Consider the following 18,795-nt stretch of genomic DNA (forward strand, 5'->3'; position numbering starts at 1 on the left):
AAATCAATTGATCAATGGGTATAGTCTTCACATAGATAATTTTAAAAAATGTCATGGTTTTTTGCAATACTTTTTCGTTCTCATTTTAAAATCTGATCTTTAGAAAATGTTATTATTACATGTATTATCATAAATTTCAATTGTATCTTTAAAACTTGTATTATTTTTTTTTTCCAGACAACTCCATTGCATCAAAGAACATCAAGAAGGCAACTACTCCTCAGAAATTGCCAGTGTCTACACCAAAAACAACACAGGCTCCGGGAAAAGTTCAGTACTTTGCTGCTAACATAAACAGTTTGCCTCCAGCTGTCATTCAGCAGTTAATTAAGTCAAATGCTTTGTCCATACAGGCAGGAAATAATCAGCAGGGGATGATTTTATTAACAGCTGTCAATCCTGCAGAGCCTGGAGGTGCTCCTGGAACTAAGGCAACACTTACTTTACAAAATCCAGTAGCAACCAAAACCACAAGTCCTTCTCAACAAACACAATCTATATCACAGAATGTTGCATCAATAGTCAGAACCTCAGCAAATATTGACAAGAGAGCAACGGTTGTCACAGAAAGTCGAGTTGAGACCAACAAGTTAACCAAAAATGTTTTCGCTACTGAACTTTCCCAACAGAAGACGATCATACCTGTAACAAATGCACAGTCTATTGTTGCCTCTGCCAAAAACGTGCAACAAAATAAATTTTCTAATTTTGCAAAAACTTTACATGCCACGCCTGCTACACCACAATCACTTGTGTCAAGTGTCCAGACTGTCCAATCTACAACATTTACTCAACAAACACCAACTGTTCCCATTTCAGTGCCAAGGACAGCTCAACCTAAAATGATTATACAGCAGAATCCCACAGTACTACCTGTGGCTAATCAAGGTTTGAGATTACAGAATTTTGGTGGGGTCAATGTGATCAATCAGGGTGGATATGTTTTGAATACTGGACAGAACCAAGGTGTGGCACTCAATTTGAACCCAACTCTGAATATGGCCAGTCAGGGAACTTTGAACCTTAATACAGGTCAAACTGCAATGAATATTGGTGGTCAAAGTTTAACCCTTCAGCAGATTCAGGCATTGGCTTTACAAGGTATAAATTTGCAAGGAATATCTCTACAAGGTTCAAATATAATTGTACAACCAAATGCTGGTTTAAGAATTCAGACACCTGTGAGCAATCATGGACAGCAAGTTATTGTATCAACAATTGGAGCAACAGTTCAGAATCCTGCAACTTTGACAAACTCCAATTTGGCTTCAGTTCAAGTGCAAGGGACAGTTCTGTCTCATAAAATACAAAGCAGTCCAACGGATGCTGGATTAAATTTATTAAATCCAGTTTCATGTTCAATTGGAGACATTTGTCCACCTATAAGTCCAGTGATTGGGTCAGGACAGGCAAATAAGGACTTGAATACCATAAATCATCCAGGAAGTGTTCTGACTGATTACCCAAATTCTCCAATGTTTGGCTTACAGATTTCACCTGGTAGAACACAATGCAAGTATGCAAGCAATGTGACAGTGAAAACATTACTAGAAGCTAGAAAACCGTCGTTTACTGAAACGTCCCCAGAAAACCACGGAACTATTGTTGTACAATCAACCGCAACTGGAATAAAAAAATTAAAACTTCCAAGCAAAGCAGCTTTAGATTCTGCCATACAAACTGTTGTGACTGAAGTAAAAACATCTTTACCTACCGCTAACATTAAAGTGCCATCCCCTGTAACAATGCCGTCAATTCAACCCAGACGTAACATTACTAAAACAATACAAAGTATGAAAGTTCCTATTCCAACTACACCAAAAGTGGAAACTAAATCCAATGTACCAATAAATATTCAGGTTTCACCACCAAACTATGTACAGCCTATGTCTCCTGCTATTGGACAGTCAAACATTACTCTTGGCACACCAGTGCAGTCAGGGCAGCCTAACCTTGCTTTGGCTAGTCCATTACAATCTGGGATTTTGAACATGAATCAGGTGAACAGTGCCGGCCAAATAATGCTGACGAATTTTAAATCAAATACGAATATTCCCACCGGACAGAATGTTGTTCAAGGTTATTTGACCCCACAAGGTCTTATAATACCGTCTGCAAATCTGAAAAACTTTCAAAATTTGCAGAAAACCGTCAGTTCTAATGTTATCGGAAATTCTTTAACCAGTGTCGAACCTGCATCTCCTTTGTTAGTTAATTCTTCTCAGATTGGAGCATCATCATTAGCAAGTTTGCAGTCAAATTCTCTAATCTTTGGTGCATCTAGCATGTCTAGTATAACTGATAAGAACGAGCTAAAACATTTACAAAATGTGCAAGACTTGCGGAATATTGCAGCCATTAATTCAAATATTATTCCTCAGATTGGATCTCAACAGTTTGTACAAAAGCCTATGGGATTATCTGTCGCAGGCAATCAACTTCAGTCTGGAAACTTCGTGTATCTTTCTCCGTCAGCAAATGTTCAACAAGGATCTCAAATTGTACTAAACACAAATCAACCATTGACATCTGTATCATTTAATACACCATCCGTTAAGTCACAGATTTCTGTTACAGGTTCTTCTTTGAATTTACAACCGGGAACAATTGGTGCACCTCAAATTCAGCGGAGTGTGAGTTACGAAACGAATATTGAAAGTTGTAATCTTAGGCCTGTTATTTCATTGCCACTTGGAGCTCAGAAAAAAGACGAAACAAAAAGCACTATCATGTCATTGCCTCTTGCTTCAATTAAGGCTGATTGTGTCACTAGTTCAGTAAGCTCTCTACCATTAGCTTCTGTGAGAGCCGAAGATGCAAGTCTCAACATTACAAAAAATCAAATTCCAATGCTAAATACATTTGGAAGTAATGCCACTTTATTGAGTCACTTGAATAGTCCTGTATTAAAGACTAATGTTAACCACTTTGCTACTACTTCTAAAGGTGATGGAATAAGGCCACCAAATGTTGTTTCATCGTCAGTAGGTCAAAATAACTTGTTAACTGGAAAAAACAATATTCAGCAGTCATTTGTGAAAGAGATGACTCTGGGTCAAAAATCTGTTCTGTCAAGTCCACAAACCAGACAGGTACCCATGATATTGAACCAACAGGGATCCAGTTCAGAAATTATGAAACAACTGGCAGCTGCTCAAGTGCTAGGGACACCAGTTCAACAGATATCGAAATTACAAAATTCCAATGTAGCTTTAGCCAATGGAAATAAACTTGTCATTCAAGTTCCTGGACAGTCCAATGTTTCGACACAACAGTATGAAAGTAAGAGGATCTTGCAAATACCAGGACAGATGCAGAATTTTGCAAGCACAGGAAATGCAGGTAAATTGGTCATACCTGTATCAAGACCAACAGTTTCTACTCCTACTCCAGCAAATATCACAAGTGCCATGTCTGGACTGAAAACGGTAACTTCAGTGCCAAATAAAGTGATGATTCAGGTACCAGGACAGACCCAGTCAGGTAGTCCAATGCTTCTTATATCACCACAGAAACAATACATACTTGGTTCTCAAAATGTGCAAAAATCTGTAGCAAATAATGTGTCCCAGGCACTGCCATTGCCTTCTCTGTCTGGTCACGTGACTAATATCCAAAAGCCTGTAGCGCAACCGAAGGACCAAGTGTATCTTCGTGCATCTGCACCAAATCTTGGTAAAAGTGTGGACTTTCCTGTATTAAAAGGACAAAATGTGGAAAATATTTTCAAGTTTCCTAATACATCTCTAAATAACTCTAGTATTCAACAAACATCTGTGCAAGGGATTGTTAATACTGCCACAAATTCCCATGTGCTACCGAAAGGAGGAACAGGTGCACAAGTAGGAAATAAAATGACAGTAACTACAAATTCAGAAATCCCACATTCAAATTTAAAACCAAGTGGACAGCAAACAACTGTAGCACAGTCGCCAGCAAAGTCGCCAACAACTCCACAAAAATTGTTTTTGTATAATATAAATGGCCAGTTAGTGACAGCTCAAGGTGTACCTGTGACAGTAGACAATGGTATACTGAAAATATTACCGCAACCTAAAATACAAATGTCAAATTTCAACTTGCCGAAAAGTCCACCTGCTTCCTCAAAACCTCATGGAAACGTACCGATTTCACCAAAACCAGGACAGCAAACTGTCAATACACAGCAGGCTTATTTGAATGTACTCTCCAGTACAAATAGTGCTTTGTCATCAGCCTCAATACCACAGTGTTCTAAAACTCAGATTTTACCAGGAGGTTTAGTTCATAGTGTAGCAGATTCAATTCCGACCAATCAGTTGTTAGTAGGAAATGGTACACAGCAGCCGAAATCTGTTGTCCGTAATTTAAATTCTAATTTAACCTTTGTGACATCAAATTGCACTGCTAGTAGTAATATGAAACAAAACATGCTTGTTACAAATTCAATGGCCGGACAAAATGTGAATGTCAGTGGAATATTGTCACATGATTCCATTAATACAAAACCGTCTCATAGGTTTGTTGTTATGCCAGAAACTGGTGGACAGACACAAATTGTATTTCCTCAACCAAATGTTCATTCCAGTAAGGCTTTAGTTAATACTGCACATAATGCGTCATCTTCCATCATGTCATTGTCATCTGCTAACTCACCAATCATAGCTGTCCAGACTGCGTCACCAACTGTCATGTCCGTCAACTCACAGATCATCAAAAAGTCAGTTGTACAAAGTTCACCTGTCATTTCCAGTCAGATATCAAAAGTAAATAATGCAGCACAAAAAATTGTTAATTCTGTCAATATGAATCATCATAATAATATAAACGGTCAAAATGTTGTCACAACTAATCCTGCAACAGTGAAAAACACGACCAAGCCTAACAGTAATAGCACTGTGGATGCTGAAGAGGCTGCTCTTAACTTGTTATCCTTAGCCAATCAGAGATTCTCATCTTGATACATGTGACATATTCAATGTAAATTAACATGATAGCAATAGTGGTGTATATTTTTGATTTTGTATTTCGACAGGATTGTAAATTCAGAAATAAGTGTGTGCATTTATTAATGAAAGATTTGAACATCTGTTAAAGTTGCTAGATTTAACTATGGGATTTCAGTAATTGCTACAAGTAGAAAGTGCTATCTGTAAAGAAACATTGTGTTACTCAGTTGTTTTATTTTTGACATTAACCCAAAAATCACTCCAATTTCTGAATGTACAGAATCTTTATTATTTGATTCCAATTTTCATGACTATTAAGAAGATGTTTTTGTTCCAATTTCATGGTTTTTAGACTTCACAAATTGTAGATTTTTAAATTAATGTATGATTGGTGGAGATGAAAAGTGTTATGACCTATGAAATTGATAAATGAAACTTGTGTACAACTTATATCTATGATGAGATAGATTGTGCATTTTATTTCTTTTTTTGTCATTTATGGAGCAATTTAGTTTATTGTAACTGGCGAACTTAATTTCAACTGCAGTTTTAAATTTAAAAAGTTTTTTTTATTGAATTGAAATTGACCAACTGCAGGAAGTTATTGACTCCTTAGACATGCTAAAAACTTTTTTAAAGGAAGATTAAACCATGTAACTTATTTTAAAATATATAAGACTACTGTCTTTGAAAACAGTAAATTTCCTCAGTTAATGAAAATTGGTGTCCATAAAATTGATTAATTCACAGTATTTCAGTGTAGTATCCTTGAATGGGCATTATAATTAGTTCTAGTTCTTATCGATGTCATTTGTAAATACTTTTTAGCTGAAAAGACTTATTTTGATGTGAATGTTGATAATTTGATTGGTTGCAATACAAAATTAAAATGCTGACACATCATTGGTTGGATTTCAATTGTTATGGATATTATTAACCAATGATAATACTTTTTACAATATTACCCAGAATTCTTAAGATACAGAAATTGGGAATTTTCCAGTTTCTTAATCAGACTTTTGCAATCACTTTTAATTCAAAATTGCCACTTCAGTCCTATCACATGGAAGTCTTCAAAAGTATGTACATTTGTTAGGAAAATGAGAATATATTTGATTTGTTGCAGAATGAGCTTTTTCTATTGTAAAAAGTTATCAAATTTGCATAGTACTATTACAGCTTTTACATTAATGCTAGCAAGACAAATCTTTGTTTGACTTGCTTGCTTTGCTTGTATCAAGGTTTGTTCAAGCATGACAATTAAAATAGGCGGGGCTCCAGCTTGTATACATCATACTTAAATTTTATTGGACGTTATGCTTGAAGTTAAGGACAGTCACACTAAATTTTAAAACATCACAAGATGACAAATATAAAGTGCAATCGTAGAAATGGAAGCCAAACACTTGTATTTTTTTTTCTCGAAGATATGCATTTTTTTATCATCCAACTGAAAAGACTGTCGTCAAGTACTTTTAGTAAAACAAAAAAGCTATCCGAACACACCTACTCTGATTTAGTGATTCATTACATAGGTATTTCATTTGACCCATATATTTCATCTTTTAGTACTGTGATTTTTTTATGTTATAACGTCAACCTGTAGCTTTGCTATATAAAAATGATAGAATCTAAAGCGAGATGATGTATCAAATATTCTTTCTTTGTACGTTTTCAACACAAAATATTCATATCAAACACACCCTAATAAAAAAGGTGCACTTGATTTTCTAATAAAAGGGATAAATTAATTAGGGGGATGACTTAATTAGTTTATTCATTATGTCTATTGTTATTGAATATTGCGCACTTTGGATTATTTTTTTTATTGTAAACCTTCAAACTGATTATTCTTTGTTTATAGAGAAGGCGATAAGTGCTTTCTGTTATGTTTACTTTAGTAAAAAAAAAAAAAAAAGTGAATAGAAACAAATAAAATAATAATTTTCTTCTCCAATACGAGTGTTTTAATGTAAATAAAACCAACCATTTGCATAAGTTTTTAATTTATCTATTACATAGTTAAGCAGAACAGTTAGATGTAAGTCGACGACATGGTTATCTATCAAGTTGGATGAAGAAAATACTTTCCGGAGTCCCCTTTTTTTTTAATTAATACGGACGGAGAACATATCTATCTATAAGTTTACTTATTTCCGTGTATGTCCTGCCATTACGTGACTCAAGAAAAAAAATGGTAACAATTGTATCAAAAAGAGAAAATCGAGCGAACCTTCTTATGTTAGGGTGTGTTTGAGATGAATAATTTGTCAAAAAACGCAAAAAGAAAGCACATTTGATACATCATCTCGCTTCTGATGCTATCATTTTTATATAGCAAAGCTACAGGTTGACTTTATAACATAAACAAATCACAGTACTAAAAGATGAAATATATGGGTCAAATGAAATACCTATGTAATGAATCACTAAATCAGAGTAGGTGTGTTCGAATAGTTATTTTGCTTTTCTAAAAGTACTTGACGACAGTCTTTTCAGTTGGATGATGAAAATGCATATCTTCGAGAAAAAACATATACAATTTTTTTGGTTTCCATTTCTACGATTGCACTTTATATTTGTCATCCTGTGATGTTTTAAAATTTAGTGTCCTTAACTTCAAACATAACCGTCCAATAAAATTTAAGAATGATGTATACAATCTAAAGCCCCGCCTATCTTAATTGTCATGCTTGAGCAAACATTGATACAAGCAAAGCAAGCAAGTCAAACAAAGATTTGTCTTGCTAGCATTAATGTATTAGCTGTAAGTGCTTTCAAATTGTTTGTTTGCTTGTACTCTTTGATGCAAATTGTTATTTTTATTTTTTGTTAAGGTGGTACCTAACACTACAGGGAGATAACTCTGTAAAATCAGCTAAACGTTTTAATTACACTGTGTTGTTAAGGGGATATAAAGCTCCTCAATGATCAAAATTAGTGTTTGTTAAACTGCTATATAACCAGTGTAAATCTTCTGATGAAATGGTTGGTTCAATTTTTTTTTTAATTTTATATTTTTGTCAAAGGGTCAAAGTAAATACTTTGTCAAACTTTTATGAAACTGAAACGAGCCAAATTAATTGTACCGAAGGTGTTGGGTACTGATAATTTAACCTGTTTAAGGGGGTAGACCTTGGTTCAGGGAGATAACTCTTTAAATCAGTTAAGCGTTTGTAAAAGTCAAGTTCATCAATGTATTTTAAGCATTTACCTGAAACAGATTGAAAATAATCTATGTATCCTAGAAGCTTAGAATATATTTTTGAAAATGGCTGACACAAACGTACTGATGATTTTAAGAGTTATTTCCCTTAACCTAGGTCTACCTCCTTAAGTAAAAGAAAATGCATCTTTTTCAAAGTTTTTAAAATAGTAATTCTTATGATACTGAAAATGAATTAAATAATCTGTTCAGTTATTAATGCAAATCATTGTTAATTAAATAAAGCATTAAACTGATTTAATTTCTATGCTCAGACAACATTAATTCCATTACCATAAAATGCTAGGATCAAAATGCTAATTTTAGATTGTGTGATCTGAACCCTTTTTGCACTGATAAAAACAACATATTAATTTCTGAATATTCAGTATGTATTTAACCACAGCTCGTAAAATATATATGGTTTTGAACAAAAAAATTAATGGAATTGTATATTTTTTTTAATGATGGGTTGAATCAAGTATGATATTTTTATTGTTGAACTGTTTTGTTCTGGGTTGATGTTGAAATTCAATATTTGAATTTAATATGTAAATAAATGTATGAAGAGTAAATAAAAAAGAATCTATTTTTTTGTTTTGAGTTTCAACTTATATATTGTTGATTTGATTCGTTGCATACCAATTTTCGTGGTTTTTGTGGGTACATGTGAATTTTCAACGAAGAACACATTTTCTATAGGATGTGTATACAGGAATAAGTAAAACCACGAAATATAATAATCACGAAAATGCAGCTTTTCCACAATCCACGAAAATTGATACCCACAAAAATCCACAGTAACACAAAATAACACAAAAAGTAGCTAATTTAATTGAAATATGATTATATATATATTTAAAAAGTTTTTCGCATTATGACAGGTTATATAGAAAATTGATATTTCTGCATTTTGTTTGTTTGTAGTAATTAATCAAAACATTCTTTCAATATGAGATTTTAATTTACTCGATATATAAGAAAAATCCAACAAAAAAACAGTGAAAGTTATATTAAAATGATCAATTATAAAGTTTTTAATTAAATGATAAAAGATGCAATACAAAAATGTATGGTATTCAGTTTTCCCATCAGAAAAAGTGTGCATGATGCTGTGTAATTAATTAAATAATGTAAAATAGGTTATATGTTCGCCCAGATATACAATTTAGCAATATCTGAGTTAAAATTTCTTTCTAGAGTTCTGTTTTCATGTTTTTTCTTGTACCTAACTCTTATCTCCCTTAATATCAAATGTATGTAAGAATAAATTATCATGATTTTGTCTGGTCTGCAAACATGGCAAAAGTTAGTGAAAATATCTCACTTTTCAGTAATTGGTGTTTTCTCCTGTATTATATTTGAATTCGTCTGTGTGGAAAAATTCATGAAATAAAAGTGCTTAATATTTTTTACCATTTCCAATGAAATGAATGATATTTGAACAGGCTATGTTCATTTAAGTTTGAAAGGATACATATACGTAACAGCTTTCTCTAGACAACACTTCTGTAAATTTGACATTGACTTATTCTAGTTTCTTTGTCATTGCAAAAAATTAGAAAAGTTCATTGGAAAACCTGAATTGATGTGACTTTGTATATAAAATGTATTGCCAGTAAAATTAATTTCTTTACATTATTCAGTGTTAATATTCTTTATTCAAAACTGACTGCAACCAAAACAATATAATACTTTTGGACTATTTCAAATGATGTAAGAAAGCATATATTGGCATAAAGGCTCCTTAGCAATATGATAGTTGCTGATAACATTTTTTTCAGTGTTACCATTTTCTTGTCGAGCATGCAACTTCTGACCAAGAAACACCTCGAGGTCATTATGCAGTCTTCAGCCAATATAAATTTTTCTTAAAAATGTTTTTTTTATGGCATAACAAAAAATATGATAAGTAAAAGAATACTCTTTGGAGCTTTGATAGTGAAGTGAGTTTGTAACAGGCAATCTGAAGATTAAAGAATATGTATGTGCTATTAAGGGAGAGCTGTCTCATTGGCACTGATACCCATCTTCTTATTTTCTATTAAAATAAAGAAAGTTAATAGAAAGTGCAAAACATGAATCACATATTGGCGACTGGAAATCATCTGTTGATTTTATCTCACTTAAAAACAATTGAAATTGACCTGCTAAAACCAACCATAATTCATACTTTATAAAATTATCAAATAGTCATACTGCAAAACCAATTTTAAGTTATGAATATTATGTTATTGTTTCAAATTGCTTTTACTGTATTGATAGTTTGTTTAAGTTTTGTATAAATGATGTGGAAACATTATAAGGAATAATGTTTTTTGAGGTTTCTAATTGTTTTACATGTAAATACTGAATGCTGAGTTAAGTTAAAAATGAATGATTGTACAAAGTATGTTATTTAAAACTGAAATTGAAATAGAATCTTATCATCATCTTTTGTGTTATAAATTAATATGTTCCTTATGGGAACCTGTGATGTATTTTGTTATACCTTTGTCATTGGCTATAATGAATAACCTCGTATGTCCTTCTGTCTGTTTGTTTGTCTGTCAGTCTCACTAAATTTCAATCACATTATTCTTCGAAATTACAAATAGCACTCTTCCAGATTCTTTGCTCTTCAAAAAAAAGTTAATCACAAAAATACTGAACTCAGAGGAAAATTCAAAACAGAAACTTCCTAATCAAACAGCTAAACCAAAAGCTCACCAATCGAATGGACAACAACTGACATATTCATGACTTGGTTCAGCAGTTTCTTATGTAGACAATGGTCACTTGTATGACAGTCATATATATACAATTCCATTATATTGACAACGATATGTGAACAAAACAAACAGCCATAATATGTAAAAATGTCAAAAATAGGGGTAAGTGCAACAGTCAACGTTGTGTTATTATCTTAATCACCATAAAAAAGACTGATGTATAAACAAACATTTACCATGACACAATAACACAATGACAGGATGTATAAATACATAGCTACATCACATGCAAGAAAGAAACACAAAAAGGCATTCAGACAAAGTAACCGCATGTGTATTAAATTCTTATCAACTCGTAACATAATGACCATGCATCTACAAAATGTTCATCATATTTCTTTAGGGATCTTTAAATAAATGCTTCCTGAACTCCTGCTTCATGTCAGCATACTAAAAATGTGTGACACAGATTAAAATAAATACATGAATAATGCATGTATAAAATACAGAGACACTTAACGAATTGGTTGACCGTTATGGAATAACCGTTTCACAGATGATATTGGATATTTTCATTACGTCGTAACTACAATCCCCTTCCCTTTCATGAATGGGACCTACTGCATTAGACTAATAACCGGATTTGTTATAACATAAGCAACACGATGGGTGCCACATGTGGAGCAGGATCTGCTTACCCTTCCGGAGCAGCTGAGATCACCCCTAGTTTTTGGTGGGGTTGTGTTGCTTATTATTAAGTTTTCTATGTTGTGTTCTATTGTTTGTCTGTTTGTCTTCTTTCATTTTTAGCCAGGTGTTGTTAGTTTATTTTCGATTTATGAGTTTGGCTGTCCCTCTTGTATCTTTCGTCCTTCTTTCGTATTATACAACACATTCACACTCTGTATAATATAGTCATTTTGGGAATAGGTCACGTTGAAACTCAGCAGACATCTCTTACCTATTATATAAGTTTATGAAAACAATCCATGTAATATATTGATTATCATTTTATAACAAAATCATAAATTTTGCGTCTGTTTATTTATTATTCTTTATTAGAAATTTAATAATTTCTCTTTTGGGAGACAGTTGAACTTTGTCATTTTTTGGAGGATTTAGACGTTGCTTCTCCGGGGGCACCACTTGTGTCTCCCAGACACAATGAAATCTAAAAGTCCTACATTGACTTTATTATAATACAGTTATTGCATAGTGGAGTGCGGGGGTATCACTTTGTCTAGTTTACTTTTAATAATGACCATTATATACAGATTGCACTGCATAAGAAAGGTATGTTTTAAATCTTGCAAGTACCATATAAATGGTTACTTAGCTGATGGTGTACTCAAGTACTTGAATGCATAAAGAAGGAATTATCAAAAGGAACCTATTTGTTGTCAAGCCTTCGACCGACATTGGGATAGTGATCTGGCGGCGGCGTTAGTTCACTTATACAAGCTTTATACTTTAGAAGGTGGAAGACCTGAATGCTTCATACTATGTATATAGATGCCTTATGTTACGAAGCTTGCGTCTGTCATATGTCCATTGTCCTTGACCTCGTTTAAATGGTTCAGAGACTACTTGAAAAAAGTTAAGATTTTTAGTATTACTTATTTCTTTCCTATCATGAGTAACAGGATAACTTTATTTAGTATGTGCGTACTGCTCTGATAATAAAGGTGACATTTGGATAGTGTTTGGGTTGAGATCCATCAATAGTACTACAGCAGGACAAGAAGATAATGACTTTATGTTGCTCTATATAGATGATGTTCTCTCACTAAATAATACAAAATTTGGTGACTATGTTGAACGAATCTATCCCATCGAACTGTAGATAAAGGATATTATTACATTGGTTGCAATAAATTACATTGATTTCCCAGTAAAATGAAAACCGATAATTTCTCTCTCTGACGTCATACAACAATAGGCGTTGTCAAGACGTCGATAACGTCGGATCAAAACAAATTGTAAATGCGTAGGAAAAACATATAGTCCCTTACATTTTCTACATTAATTTCATAAAAAAAGCCATTTGACAATGTAATAAAAAGTATAACTACAGATACAGTTAAATCTGCCTCATATCTTGACTTACATCTAGAAATTTACAATGAGGCTGGTTGAAAACAAAACTTTGCGACAAAAGAGATAATTTCAGTTTCCCAAATGTGAACTTTCCATTTCTAAGTAGCAACATTCCAGCAGCACCTGCATACGGGATATATATCTCCCAATTGATACGATTTTCCTGGGCTTGTATTTCCTATCATGATTTCCTTGATAGAGGATTGCTGCTCACGCGGAAGCTATTAAACCAAGAGTTCCAAATGGTGAAGTTGAAATCATCCTTCGTAAATTTTACGGACGCCATCACGAGTTGGTTGACCGTTACGGAATGACCGTTTCACAGATGACATTGGATCTGCTCCTTATGTCGTAACTACAATATCTTTCCCTTTTCATGAATGTGACCTACCGAATTTGATTATTTACCGGATTTGTAATAACATAAGCAACACGACGGGTGTCACATGTGGAGCAGGATCTGCTTACCCTTCCAGAGCACCTGAGATCACCCCCAGTTTTTGGTGGGGTTCATATTACTTAGTCTTTGGTTTTCGGTGTTTGTCTGTACTGTTATTTGTCTGTTTGTCTTTTTATTTTTTAGCCATGGCGTTGCCAGTTTATTTTCGATCTATGAGTTTGACCTTCCCTTCGGTATCTTTTGTCCCTCTTTTGCAATGTCCCGAAGCCCGTCAGACCATTTTCATTTGACCAGTGATCAGACAAAAGGTTGGGTTTTGGTGGTTTAGTACATATATCAGATGCTATTTTTTTTTGTATAGAATGATTGTAAGATTTACATGTCTAGCTGGTAGGTGGCATATGACCTTGACCTCATTTTTATGGTTCAGTGGTCAAAGATGAGATTTTGAATTTTGGTCTTTTTCTCTAATACTATATATAAGGTCATGAGCAGTGTCAACATTTAAGTAACTTAGACTGCAATCAAAATTGTTATGGCTAATGACCACTGAATTCTGAAATGGCTAAACTGTAAACTTATCTATTTATATTTTAAATTCAAACAATTAATAAATTACACATTACTCTATCTATTTAGATACGTCTTTCATTTATGTATATGTTAATATCTAATATATGCGTTTATATATATGTTAATATTTAATATATGCGTTTATATATATGTTAATGTCTAATATATATTTTTATTAACTGTAAATTTCAAGTTCAAACTCAAATTTCGAAGGTGCTTATCCAATTCTTGCAATTTAATATTATACACATATATAATATATGTACATAAATATCTATTATTGGTTGCTGCGTGTACATTGGATAAAACTACCCTTATATTTAATCAGTTGTGGCTTCTATTACCCAGCTCTAAACACCATATCTTCAAAGATTATTAGAAACTGTTTAAAGGGGAACAATCCTTACATTTTTTTTATTGTCTCCCATATAAATTATCTCTTTTATGTGTATGCAATAACTATTCAGTGTTATATTCTATTGTGTTGTGTTGTATTTTATTATATTATTTGTTCATTGTTATAACAAAGACAAAAAACACCATTGTAAACATTGTATGAAATTTAAAACTCGCAGTGAAGCAATATAGGCCAACTGTATTTGTTATATTAAAGGATTTTAAGGTGTATATGTCTATCTTGATGGTATCATCTGAATTTGACATCATTATCATGGTTTATTTGTTAATGTTAAGTTTAATGGTTATGTTTGTTTCTTTGATACTATAAGCAATATGTCAACTATGTATAATTCATATATTGGTTGTACGGTGTGCATGTCTGTCAGACATGGTTCATCTGACCTTGACCTCAATTTCATGGTTTATTGGTCAATGTTTATTGTTTAGTTTCTTAGAAACTATAAGCATTAGGTCAACTATATTTAGTGTGTTGAATGATTGCAAGGTGTACGTGTATTTCTTGTTAGGTTTATCTGACCTTGACTCATTTTCTTGGATCATTTAGTTCGTTGCTTTGAACACCATATCTTCAAAGATTATTAACTATTGTTAGAAGGGGAATAATCCTTTCATTTGTATTGATTGTCTCCTATATTAACTTTCTCTTTCATATGCATGCAATATCTGTTTATTTTCTATTATATTATATTCTATTGTATTGTATTGTGTTCTATTTTATTCTATTACATTTCATTGTTATTACAAAACATCATTTTAATCATTGCATGAAATTAAAAACCCGCAAGGGTTGTCAGTCTCGCAGTTTTTTTTTACCTTGACCTCATTTTCACTGTTCATTGCTTAGAGTAAGTGTTTGTTTTTTGGTCTTCTGTTCTTAACCTCTAAGCAATAGTCAACTGTATTTGTTGTATTAAAGGACGACAAGCTGTAAATGTCTAACTAGCAAGTATCATCTGACCTTGACCTCATTATCATGGTTCATTTGTTAATGTTAAGTTTCATGGTTAAGTTTGTTTCTTTGATACTATACACAATAGGTCACTATGTTTAATGCATAAATTGATTATAAGGTATGCATGTCTGTCTGGCATGGTTCGTTTGACCTTGACCTCAATTTCTTTTCAGTTTTCTTCCTTAAGGATGTACTTAGGTGAGGTTAGGTAAAAATTAAGAAATTAAGAAATTAAAATTGATATTATAAGCTGGTAGAGCATCAATAAAGGATAAAGATAAGCTAAAAATATTGATAGGTCATGGACCTTCTTTTCAAAATATTTGAGATTTAAAATATGGCGGGAATAGGCTGACTCGGACTTTTACCTTATATTTGCATTCGTATTATTTGGGTCTCAAAACACAAGAAAGAAAATCAACAAACTTCTAAAATTTTGGTAAAGTGACCTTTTATGAGCTATTAAGTCTTATATGAAAAAATAAATGGGTGCTATGGGGCAAAATATTTTATATGGTATTGTATGGAATAACACCAAGGAGTCCGAACATTTGACACAAATTCCAAAACCTCACCTAAGTACATCCTTAAGTCTGTTTCTTAGAAACCATAAGCTATAGGTCAACTTTATTTGGTTTATTAAATGATTGACCTTGACTCATTTTCTTGGATCATGGTAAGTTTATGTGATACTTGTAGTAAGCTTTAGATTTGAAACTATCAACATACAATCAATGCTGAATAACGAAGACGAGACAGCGTGTGCACTCTTTGTCTTGAAATGTTCAAATTTCATCACCGGCACGTTTCAGAAATTTACATCATAAATCATGTAAATTTTAACATTTGATTTTAGCAGTTTTTTATGGACATCTCCTTTTTGAAATTACCTTGGAGTTTGGTATTTTTGTTATACTTTTTCACGTTTCACGTCAATACCGAAACACTAACTAAGTTAAATCCAGAAAATATGTTCTGGACGAATGAAAGTCAAAGATTTATTTCATTTTTTTCTCTCAATATTTTACAATTTAGCAGGTTTTCTATTTTCTTTTTTTTCAATTTTGTATTTTCTTTCAGAATCATTCTGTAACTCCTTTTGATCGAGTAAGTGAGGCTAAAGTTTTATAATACTTGTTTGAATCAACCACATACCAATGAGGCTGTACTAAATAACAAATGAACCTCGCCAGGGACTCTACGTGGATCAAAACTTAACTTCTTGCATTAACCTGATTCTTGAGTACTCCCTATTTTCTTGAGATATCTTCAATTTTATGTCAATATGATTATATCTACATCTTTTTTTTTTGTAACTGTATCATTGACTGTACATATGTATACTCATATCGACTTGGCAGGTTGCTTGTTAAGCCAATGATAGCGAATTGATCTGACATATGAATGATGTAAATTGTTTAAAGAGGTTTTCTGAAGAAATATCTATGGTCAACACTTTTTTCGCCTTTTTCAATAATCTTTTAACATTTTACTCAAAAATGTTACGAACGTTCATGTCATGCTACCAAACTTACTTTCAAGGCCAACTGATATTTATTGATAAATCTTATTGAAAATTTCCTAATTCAAATGCGTTATTTCATCAGAATTAAAACTTGATTTTGAAATGACTACAGTGAGTCACGTTGTATAATTGACTTTTTAATTAAAGGTAAATTGCAAAACAACACTTTTTTTCAAGTAGTGACACATGATATTGTTTTGACTTCACACAAATACGTAATATATAAGCACAACGTATTATTATTGGAGCCAGTAGCTGATTAGAAGGTAAGGCCTTATACATCTCTTTTCATATAGTTAAATATTGGTTTCATAAGACATGTATATTTGATCTTTCTTCCATATTAACATGACTATATGATATATGTTATTACAGAAGTATTATATACCCTGTTTTGCAAGTTATCACACTGCAGAGCAGTAATCATATAGCGGCGTTAACAACATTTCACCAATTAAAAATTAAACAACAGTCTTAAATTACTTATATATTGAAAGGATTATGTCAGGATCTGTGTTCAGATGAAAAAGAATATATTTGGATACTCCTTCCAGATGGGTTAAGGTGTAAATGTCGTTGATACAAATTTGATCACGAAAACTGAATGAGTCTACGTAAACTAATAATACATCTGTCTTTAAAGAGACCGAAATGTTGTAGACGCATATCATACTTCAATGACATGTATGTTGTTGTAAACGCCAACAAAGGCCCCAATAACATCAATTGTTTGTGTAAACGACCTGACACATAAAGCTTGATAATGAGGTAAAGACAATTTACTTGGAAACGCAACATATACTCCTACGAGAAATACCAAGAAAAAAATCAGTTCTATTTTTGAAAAAAATATGTTAAATTTTCTTCAATGAACTAGATTGAAATAAGATTAATGTAATTAATAACAAGGTTAATATGTTACTGAGTTTTCTAATTGCTTCACAAATACTATTTAAATAGTTTGTATCAGTAGTAAAAGCCGGTCTCCAATAAAATGCGAAACAACCAATTCTAGGGACAGTGTGAAGCAGGTGTGCATTCTGAAAAAAATCATAAAATTTATCAGAGAAATTTAATGTACTTGTTAATCTTTGTCCTCCTGTAAAAGTGTGAACAAAATGTTTGACTTGTCTACTATTTTAAAAGTATTCCCACGTTCAAATCGAGAAAATACTGAATAAACTAGACCAACGTTACTTCAAATACATTATTTTACGAATTGTAACCATACGCTTTAAAAGATACCAAAAAATAAGATGCTGGTGTGTTTTTAATCATTTCGTTAGATGGAAGTTTTTTAACAAACGGTTGACATTACTTTGCTTCTTTAAGTAAGTACTGGCGCACCTGTGATTAATCTGGTGGGGTTTGTGTTGCTCGTGTTTTTGCTTGTTTTGTCTTTTCATCGATTAACGTATTTGTCATGGCGGAGCTAGTTTATTTTCGACCATTGGATTTTGAATGTACCTCATGAATCTTCCACTTTCCCTTTATACTAGTTTACATAGAATGTATAGCGTATTCACATAAGAACTGGTTTAATGGGTGCTTACATGATGCATGTGATATATTTCCGCACTCCTGGTCTATTCGAGTTTTCGTAAGCATTTATGAATTAATGAACGGAGCCTTACTGTTTACTCTCATTTATAACTTAAAGCTAAATATTAACTTGATACGTAAATGGAAGGGATAACAACTCGGCTTAGATTATGCACAAATCGATGTTATCATACAAAGAAAAATGAATGCAGGATCTGCACGATTCGGAAAACTGAGTTTACCTCAACATTCAATCGAAAACACAATCATTGTGAAAAAGATGTATTAAAGTATATACAAACGAAGTCATAAGAGAGGGACGAAATATATCAGAAGAACAGTAAAACTCATAGATGGAAAAATAAACTGACAACGCCATGTCTAAAAATAAAAAGACAAACAGTCAAATAATAGTACAGAAGACGCAACATAGAAAACTAAA

At 32.5% G+C, this 18,795-nt stretch overlaps 1 protein-coding gene across 1 annotated transcript in view; it reads left to right on the plus strand.

The window, feature by feature from the left end:
* LOC139481949 (uncharacterized) overlaps positions 1-5,749 on the plus strand; it is a 33,235-nt gene extending 27,486 nt beyond the window's left edge. The window contains exon 16 of the mRNA XM_071265526.1: positions 178-5,749. Within this exon, the coding sequence (XP_071121627.1) occupies positions 178-4,940 (4,763 nt within the window). The 3' untranslated portion in view covers positions 4,941-5,749. The remainder of the gene's footprint in view (positions 1-177) is intronic.
* Positions 5,750-18,795: the final 13,046 nt, after the last annotated feature.

Source organism: Mytilus edulis, chromosome 7 (genome assembly GCF_963676685.1).
Source record: "Mytilus edulis chromosome 7, xbMytEdul2.2, whole genome shotgun sequence".
Lineage (NCBI taxonomy): Eukaryota > Metazoa > Mollusca > Bivalvia > Mytilida > Mytilidae > Mytilus > Mytilus edulis.